The sequence below is a fragment of the Alexandromys fortis genome, unplaced genomic scaffold (assembly GCF_014885135.2).
Source record: "Alexandromys fortis isolate MF-2015 unplaced genomic scaffold, M_Fortis_MF-2015_v1.1 scaffold_106, whole genome shotgun sequence".
In the NCBI taxonomy this organism is placed as follows: Eukaryota; Metazoa; Chordata; class Mammalia; order Rodentia; family Cricetidae; genus Alexandromys; species Alexandromys fortis.
In genome coordinates this window covers 1,065,266-1,075,224 of record NW_026067980.1, presented here as the reverse complement: position 1 = coordinate 1,075,224, position 9,959 = coordinate 1,065,266, and the positions used below count along the sequence as shown (strand labels likewise).

General features: G+C 41.7%; 1 protein-coding gene across 4 annotated transcripts in view; it reads right to left on the bottom strand.

The window, feature by feature from the left end:
* Positions 1-2,443: 2,443 nt before the first annotated feature.
* Ddr2 (discoidin domain receptor tyrosine kinase 2) overlaps positions 2,444-9,959 on the bottom strand; it is a 144,529-nt gene continuing 137,013 nt past the window's right edge. For all 4 annotated transcript variants that reach the window (XM_050158200.1, XM_050158199.1, XM_050158201.1 and 1 more), the window contains exon 18: positions 2,444-8,631. In XM_050158200.1, the coding sequence (XP_050014157.1) occupies positions 8,497-8,631 (135 nt within the window). In that variant the 3' untranslated portion in view covers positions 2,444-8,496. The remainder of the gene's footprint in view (positions 8,632-9,959) is intronic.

Below are 9,959 nucleotides of genomic sequence, written 5' to 3'. Positions count from 1 at the left end.
AAAGAGAGCATAGAGAACTATGTGGCTCTCCAAAAGAAAACTCATTTCTTAGCCAGGCAGTGGTGGTGCAGGCCTTTAATCCCAGCACCCAGGAGGCAAGAGACAGGTGGATCTCTGTGAGTTCAAGGACAGCATGGTCTACCAAGTGAATTCTAGCACAGGCTCCAAAGCTACAGAGAAACCCTGTCTTGAGAAAACCAAGAGAGAGAGAGAGAGAGAGAGAGAGAGAGAGAGAGAGAGAGAGAGAGAGAGAGTCAGAACCCATTACTTTAAAGAAGTCAGAAAGCACAATGCCTAGGCCAAGCAGGTGTATCCAAACTGCACCCTAGGGTAGCTCTGAAAGTGGCCAACAAAAAACTGTAAACTTAAATAAAATATTATGAGGTTTATTTTGAGATTTTTTAAAAAAAAAAAACTCTGTTGTACAGTTCTTAGCATGAACTTTGTCCATGGAAGCATTATATATCACAATGTCGGGTTGGATGTGTCAGCTAGGGACTCAGCCTCACCAAAGTCTCAGATGAGACTCGCTGTAGGGCCAGCTTTGCATTACACGATGCCCAGAAGACTTCAGAGAAAGTCTGTCCTCCTCTCTCCCCTACATCCTAGGCCAGAGAGAAAATCTGAATGTCGCCTTTCATTTTACTGAAGTTTGTTTTTGTTTTTTATTTTTTGAGACAGGGTTTCTCTGTAGCTTTGGAGCCTGTCCTGGAACTAGCTCTTGTAGACCAGGCTGGCCTCAAACTCACAGATCCGCCTGCCTCTGCCTCCCAAGTCCTGGAGTCGCTGCATTCAAGGCCCTGTGACCTTCAAGCTATGGACTTGACTGTGGCACTAAACTGCTTCATTTTAAAAATAATTTGTCATAGGGAGGATACAACCAAAAACAAGTGGAATATATTTCACTCTATAACTGAGTGGGTTGTTTGTTTATTTGTTTTTATCTCCCTAAACTAGTCATCTTGGGTTTGTATTATTCAGGGTCTTCTGTTGGGTACCAGAGCAGTGTGGCACACAGTGAGTCTACCTATCACTAACAAGCCTTGATAGATGAGTTGAATGGTAGGTGTACCACCTCTATCATTATTTATGCTCCGTATAATAGATATGTCTCTACCCTAAGCTCTGGCGCTGATCTCTGGTTCTTTTTATCATACAGTAGATAAGGACGAGGGAAGGATCTTTTGCTCCTATAACAAAGCTCCATTCTTGGTCCTTGTAAACTTTCCTGGAATTGCCTGCCTCTGATTTGCAAACAGAACTAAAGAGCAACTGCAAGCTGGCGCTGTGTAGCTTGTCTTGTTTATATTTTTCACCCCTCTTCCTGGAAATAATGCGTTCAGTCTGACCCAAAACTAACTCAGGATTTTTCCCAGTTCGCCGATGGCAAACAGTCCCCTGTTACCCTGGGTTGGCTCCAAGGACTACAGAAGAGAACAGTTTGCGATATGTGGCCACTTCTTTTTCAAATGGGGAATAAATATAAAACAATACATGGAAATTAGTTTTCTTGTTCTCTGCGACTTAGCCAAGCTCCTGCGAGTTGCTAATGGAAAACTAAATGGACATAATTTCCATCCTCATCAGCAACCTGTGTGTTAGATACATGAATAACTGGCCTGTGTGTTTGTGTAAATATGGATGCAAATCATCATTCATAGCTGCCTTCAGGCCTTGGCAGTAGGTATTGACAGCAGAATTATATCCTCTGAACACCTCTAATCCCCTTGTTTCCTTTCCTTCCCTCCCAGTTCCACCACTCAGGTACCTGAATTCCTGGTCTTGGGTCCTAAAGTCCCAAACGTTGCAGAGATGGAAAGAGCAATCATGACTATTCTGTTTATTCTTGGAGCATTTACATCCATCCTCTTATCTACTGTGACAAGCTCTGGAAGAAGCATGCTCAGGGTACCCAGAAATCTGTTCTGCAGGTTGATGTCAAAAGTGTTTGGGGTTGTGCCACCTTGTCTCTATTGTGAAGCTTGAATCTGGGTTCCTTCCAGTTGTCTGCAGTGTGGCTGCTTTATGCTTGTGTTATCAGCTACCTGAGACAGACCATGCCATCTTTGGAGTTAGTAGAGATTTCTGTCTAAAACAAACAAACAAACTCCATAGCAATGACTATAAAGGCTCTCCAGATAGCAAGGCTATCGTCCAGGCAAGCACAATAGTATGAAGCTATAAAATCATAGTTTCTACTGTATTTGGATATGTCAGAGACATAGCTGTGTTAGTTAGCTGTCAACTAATATCAAACAGAAACCTATTCTCTCTCTCTCTCTCTCTCTCTCTCTCTCTCTCTCACGCATGCGCGCGCACACACACACACACACACACACACACACACACACACACACGTGGCTGTACTACACAAACTGTATAAGGAGGAAAGATAACAGAGACCCCCCAGAACCGTTGCTGCTTAGACAGAAAGGAGGCCCCATCAGTAGCATGACTCTTTAATCTGTTATTTACAATGTATCATCCAACAGCCTTACAGAGAATAAATAAAGAAAATACACAATTGGCATCACATTCTGCTCCTTTTCCTAATACAGAGGAGTTTTGTGTATTCTATTTTAGAATGACTATGATAGTCTCAGGCAGAAATTAAATCCATTTGCTGCTTAGCCCTTAACGAAGCACATTATCCACCCCAGCCCGTGAATAAAGCCCAGATGTTGCCTCATCATGGTAGAGTCCACCATACTGCTGCGGAAAGTCAGTCCTCCGAAGCAGTTACCAGACATCGGGCAAGAAGGGCTGAATCCTGAATAGCAAAGAATGGTTCAGATGACTAGTGCAGATTGCAAACCCTCGGTGTGTTTGCAGAAAAGCTCCCAGCTTTCCCCATTATCCAAACCCCTTTGAAAGAAAACACGTTTGCCCCGATATTGACTGCCTGTGCTTTCCCTTGACAGATGTTTCCTTGACGTGCAGTTGGGACTGCAGATCAGCCTTGGAACTCGTATCTGTTCTCCCAGAAGACCTGTAAAGTGACTGGCAAGGTGTCTGTAGGAGAAACTCAATCAATAGCTCGGTTCAAAAGAGCTGGATTTGGAGCCAGGGTCTACTCTCTGCCTTTGAACTAGAGCCCTGGGAGAAGCACCATACGTGCTGTCTGAATCAGTTCACCACCACAAGACACAAGGGGGTACATGCTGCAGGATACTTTCTTCCCTTTTCTTTTTATGCTTTAACAGAGCACTTCTCCCAAAATTCACACTTGTGATACATAACAATTTGTCCATACTTTATTCACTGAAAACATAAAATTCACAAAATATTCATTGTGTGCCAGGAACTTTATAAGCCACAGACAGTTATTATCATGTAGCCCCTAAGCAGGGCAGCTTAAAAATGGCCAGCAGAAAACCCAAAGTCATGACCCTTTAAACTAGAGTTTCAACTTTTCCGTAGGAAGCTTGAATTTAATTCAGTAGCTGTTAGGATATTTAAGGATGAACATTTAAGCAAATGAGACTTCCCCGCTACTCTGAAAAGGGTGTTTTATCTCACATTAGGGGTTTATATTTGTGTTATAGTCTACCCAAAAACTATCCCTGCTTCCAATAAGTATCACTTAATTCTTGACCAAAGTCCTGCTTTACCCTAAAGCCTCCTTGTCACCAACAAAAGCTCCATTCTTCTGTTTAGAATTTCCTTCTGCCTGAAAGCCTTTTATATCACTAATCCTCTTAAATTGTTCATGGATTGTTTGGGGTGCCAACCAAGGAACTAATCATTTCATATGATTGGTGTGGAAAGCTATGGCCATTCTGGGTCCAGCAATGATGAATGTTAATTGAAAGTGAATTCAGCAAATAGGTGAGATATTGTTCACTGGCGAATGGGCTTGCCAACTGCTGGTTTCTCTCAGCATTTGTAGAATAATGTCCAGGCTCCTTCCTGCCGTGTGCCCCCAAGGCCAGGTTATGAACCAACAGCAGTGATGTCCAATGAGCAAATGAGTACAAGGCAGGAAAACTGGTGAAATCCAAGTTCAGTTTTGAAAATGGCTCCAAGCAGACAATGGTTTTGATGGATGAAAATAGACTACAATATTACCAGCAGAAGGAAACCAGATCCAGGGTAAGCCCGTGCTGAACTGATTCTTTTGTAACTTCTTTCAAGTTTCAGATCATCTGAATATAACAAGTATCTGAGACGTATGGGACAGCTAACTGGTGGCTCCCCGGTCTTTTCCTGCCAGCCTACTCAGCTCATTAGAGAATAGAGCCCAAATCTGCTCGGAATCAAGTCCTTATTAACTACCCAGTTTCCTTCCTTCTTAATTCAGGATCCCAAATAATTCATCAAGTGCCAATGACATTCATCTGTTTCTAGAATATGAGACTTCAGTTCAAAAGGATTTCCCAGAGTAAACCAGAATCTGCATCTTGTCAAGACGTTAGGGGCTTACCCAGTGCAGCGCCCAAGGACATGGGCTTCAAAACAAAGAAAAGAGGACTATGACAGAAAACACCAGACCCATGAATTCAACTTAGGATCAAAGTCATAATAACCAATGTACTGCAATTCTCTTCATTTTGTATTTTGGGATAAAAATATTCTTCTGTCTTTTAGTGTATGTGCTCAGAGCATCTTCCCCTGTTCCCTTCATCCTGACACTCCCCTCTTTCTCTTCTTTACTTAAAACACATGGCCTAGCCTCACATCCTGGTTTTCTTGCGGAATGCCTGGGTGAGACTAGAAAAACATGTTTCCAATATGACACATGCCTCTGTTTAAGAATCAGACAAGGTTTAGTCTTGTCTAACTTACACCTATTGTTTCCATGTTTGCTGGGGCCACTCTGGGTCCAGCAAAGATGAGCAGTATTGAAAGTCACTACCATAAGCTCCCAAACTCCTAGACCTTCAAGCCGAAATAGCACGTGGAACACCAAGCCCAGTGCACAGACAGCTTTGACTTGCTACCAGCACTAGATGTGGTCTAGAAAAAATAGGAGCACAAACTGCCTCCTGTACCCACTTCCCCTGAGATAAAAAGGGCATTCCCTGGTGGCTACACATGCCTTTATCCATGAAGACCATCCCCGTCCTTAACTCTGCCAAAATCCCTTCTATAGCCCTGACTTCACTTTAATAAATACAGTCTCTCTCACCCAGTTTTTCTTCTTCTACTCATCCTTCATTCTTTTCAAGTCACTTTTTCTAATCTCACTCAGATCTCCTTTCAAGGGTTTACTTTCAGGTATCAAAAATTGATTTCATGGCCTCCACCATCCCTGTTTCTACCTTTCCTGGCTTGCCTCCTCCTGTGTCTTCCTATAATCTCTCCTTACCTGTCTTTATGGTACCTTCTTTCTCATCTTTGCCTCATCCTTTCCATTCAGTCATACACACACACATTTGTGTAACCACTTTTTAAAACCACTTCTCGCACACTTGCACACAGCCCTCTTTTGTCATACAGTCTTGAACACTCACAGGTGATTTTTCCATAGCCTTAACAATGCATGATCCCCTAAGGGCACTCCTTTCGACTCTAGATCACATACATGAATTAGTGAGATATCTGTCTGGCCAACAGGGAAAGATTTGAACATAGATACTGAGGCTATAGATAATGATAGAACCTCTGCCTAGTATGTGTGAGTTTCTAGGTTTGATTCCCAGCACTAAAAAATATATGGAACTGCCTATCAATACATTTGTCATAAAGGTAGAAATCGAGATATAATAGTCTAAAGGTCATCTTGACATAAATGGTTCATATATATATCATGATCATGAATATATATGATCAGAAAACAATAACCCACGGTTTCTCATCTGTTTCTGTTCTCTTTCCTAAAGCCTAGCTTCATTTCTCTAATTCAGATTTGAGCTACCTGTTAAGTCTATATGGTAAGCCCTTCCCATCTACCATGTTGGGTCACTCAGGTTGGTACAGCTCAACTCTACAAGTATAAATAGAAACTAATCTTGTGTCTATAAATCAAAGGTCTCAGTGCCAGAAGGTAGAGCCTTCTTCATACAAAAAAAAAAGAAAGGAGGGAAGGAAGGAAGGAAGGAAGGAAGGAAGGAAGGAAGGAAGGAAGGGGAAGAAAGAAAGAAAGAAAGAAAGAAAGAAAGAAAGAAAGAAAGAAAGAAAGAAAGAAAAGGAAAGGAAAGGAAAGAAAAGAAAAGTTCTGCTTGTACATGATGATATGTTTTGGAGAGTCACCTGGAACAGATGAGTTCCATGATGCAAAGTCAGGGAATTTCATTTTAATCACGACTTTTAAATAGCAGGTAAAGGAATAAAGCGAATTAGGAACAGAATCTTAAAGAGTACAGAGCCAAGAGTTGTGAACGAGACGTGGCTGGCCCTGGAGATACCAAATGAGATAATGGGTGGGAATTCTGGGCACTCTAGAGCAGAGATGATGCTGGCGTCAGCGTTTCTAAAATGCTGCCTCTCAGGGTCTCTTTTACTGGCCACACTTTTCTGAGCAAGAGAGCAACTGAGCCTACATCAGTCACAAACCTGGTTTTCCAGTAAGCACAAAGCAGAGCAGAACTCCAAGAGATTTCCATTTCCAGACCGCCTAATTCAATTTACTCCTTAGACAGATAAGGAAACAGATTCAGAGAGACAATGAGACTTGGGAAGATGGCATACTTGGCTCAAGGCAGAAAGAGGGCCAGAGTTCCAAACCCAACACTCACCTACCTCTCCTCCAATCAATGACCCCAAAGTTAGTCTTGGGAAAGACTAAAGCAGAAAATTATACAAAAGCCACAGGAAAGGGGAATTCACTATGACTAAATAGGATCTGAGAAATCAATTTTAAGACTTAGAACTACATCTCTGCTGTGTCCTGGAGTTATCTGAAAGCTGAACCAAGAAGCAGCCAGGCTTCTGAGAAACCATAGAGCAAGCTGCCTGAGTAGACAACGGAAGCAGACCACAGCTATTTTACCTCAGCTTGGGCAGCTTATTCAGTAATCTTTTCTTGGTTTTTTTCTACAGGACTTAAGGTTTCTATATTCTAGTTTCCCAATGAATCTGAGAGTCTTTAGACTATGAAAACTTAGGATCTGCTCTTAGACAGCTCCTGTTTGATGGTGTATCAGTTTCCACGAATCCTGAAACTAGACCCCCTTCTCTGCGGCTGGCCGCCATCTCCATGGCAAAAGCACATTCAGTAACACTGAATGGCTATCCTTTGATTCTCCCATACAGACACAAGTATCCAGTGGCCAAGAACCTCTTTCTTGCATAGTTCTTCAGCTAATATCTGAAAGTTCTCAGAGATGAGAGATTCACCATCTCTGGGGAAGTCCATTCTTGCCTGTATGTTCTGATTCTCTCCATATTTCCCCAAATAAAGAGTGAAAATCAGTTTTCCTATACCTTCCTTTCAAGGTCCAGGCCAGCCTTTTGGGAACACTCAAAATGGATCTACTGTACGTTGTACACAGCATTGGATATTTATGCCTGAGAAGTTCAAATCCTAGCCTCTAGGTCACACAGGGGAATCACATATTGAAAGAAACAGAACTGGGCAAGATGAACTAAAGGAGAGGCCTTTAAAATGTCAAAACATCAGGCTTTTACTGATTAAAAAGTCAAGGTATCCCTAAAGCACACAGGTGAAAATGTTTGAGCAAGCAAACAAGCGAACAACAGAGATTGCTACTATTCATCCTCCACGGACCTCCTTTCCTATGACTCTGTCTACTGAGAATCCCGGGCAATCTTTCTTTTCTCTTTATAACTATTGTCCTTCAAGTCTCACAACAGACATTTTTTTCCTGTCCATATGACCTGTTTCATAGGCATGCCCTGATCTCTGTCCATGAGTGAAGAAAACATTCATTCCAAAAAACAAGGCAGAGCTTTTGAACTTTTAAGTACATGTCACTCACTTTGACAAGAAAGAGAGAGAGACAGAGACAGAGAGACAGAGACAGAGAGACAGAGACAGAGAGACAGAGAGATCTGAGAGTGGGAGTGGGTCAAGTCCAGAGGCCAAGTCAAGAAGACATCCATTAGTTGCGGAGTACCAAGTCCTGCAATTCTTCACGGCTACCAAGTCCTTTCCTTATGCCTAAGCTCATGCTTCCCAAGACATTCGTATTCTTCAAGTTTTTCTTTCTAAAGGTATTCTATAGAAAGTGACATGGAAAATATTGCAGGATCTGCACACTTATAAACATAAGCATAACCTTTATAAATTATCTGAGTTTCTAGCCTTTATTATCTAACACTTAGATATATCAAGTAGTATTTATTTTACTAAATTTTATCTGCTCTATTTTTTTCCTTTTTTAGTTATTTCATGTAAAAAAAAGTATATATGAGTCAGTGGTAGGGAATAGGAAAGTGTAGTGGAGGAGGCAAGAGACAGTAAGAGGGTAAAGTGAACGCTTGTCTGTCTCTTTGGTCCATTAAATGTCCAGATGAAGTGGCTTAAACATGGGTGAGCGGTAGGTCTTGTGGGAAGGACCTGGGCCACAGGAACATTGGCAGGCACTGATGACGTCACTCGTCCCCTTGTTGAAGAAGCAGAAGGTGTATTTCTTGGAATGATGGCCGGTGCTTGGTCTCTCTTCTCCAACAGCTGAGCATCAGCTTATATACAGAGTCGGGGCAAATGGCTGGTTGAGGGAGATAAGTCTTTGGGAACAAAAAATTTAAAAGAGAAAATACAGATTAAGAGAAAGGAGGTGAATAACTTGACCATAGCTCCATTTATGCCCTCACTACCTTATTGAACTCAACAACCGAAACAGATAGAGCATTCTATCTAATCTTCTCAATCATGGAGTTCTAGCTCATTAGCCCCTTTCTTATTTCCATGGTCTTTCCTAGTTCCCTTTAAGCGGTATTTTATGGTGGACCATGCTGTGAGCCCTATCTTCATGCTGAAGATAAAACCAATGCAAAGCAAGCTCAGATCCCCAATTTGTGAGCATGGATCTTGGTTGAGCCAATACAACAGATATCAATTACATTTGTAACTTCAGCTCCATAAAGCATTTGACGTTTTATTGCAATTTTGCTTGGAATAAAATTTCAGCCAATGCAGAAATTGGCATGCAGGTCGCATCCTTGTAATGCCTACTATTGTCCTCCGTGTTTCCCCTCCTCTATACTAGTCTCATTTAGAAGAGATTAGATTGCACTGACAGGGTGGTCACTGTGCCCTACCCCCAGGCTAGGATGTTGCTCTGAAGCTGTCAATTAGCATCTCCACAAGGACGCAACTCTGCTTAATTCCCAGCCTTCTGTCTTCTATATACTGTTGTTATCATCCCCTTACCTATAGTTTTAATACCCTGTTATTCTGATAGATTACTGAGCCATACTCAAACGCTCCATGTTCCCTGAATCATCAAAGTATCATTGCTTCTGCTGAACACAATATCTGTGCCTAGTTAATCATTAACTCCTTCCCATTGCCCCGCCTTACCCCAGGCAACACCAGCCTGTATCTTGTATCATGTATCGTAGGAGCTGGGCTTTACAGAGTCTAATAATCACCTATGCCCATCAACTCCTAGTTCACAGGTAAAAGGGCTAATAGGCAAAATCTTTTACTTCTGTTAAAATAGCAAAGTAGATAGAATATCAGATCAGATATAACAGTTCTGCGAGTTATAAAACTACAGTTGTAAAAGACCAAGCATTTGAGAGACACCATTACCAATAAGGGTACAGCATAATAGGCATTCACACATATTACTGATAAAACTTAAAGCTGCGGATCTCTTTGTGAGGTGCCCACTGTAGAACTTTATAAAAAGTATTATAGAAGGATGCCAGATGTGGCAGAGGCCGGTTTGTAATCCTAGTACTTGGGAGGCTCAGGCAGAAGAATCTGACTTCAAGGTTACCTTCAGAATGTAGCAAGGCACAGTCTCAAAAATAACAAGAGCAATAGCAACAAAATCCACTCTGAGCCAATGTATATCAATAAAATTGCAATAGTAAATAATAGGAAT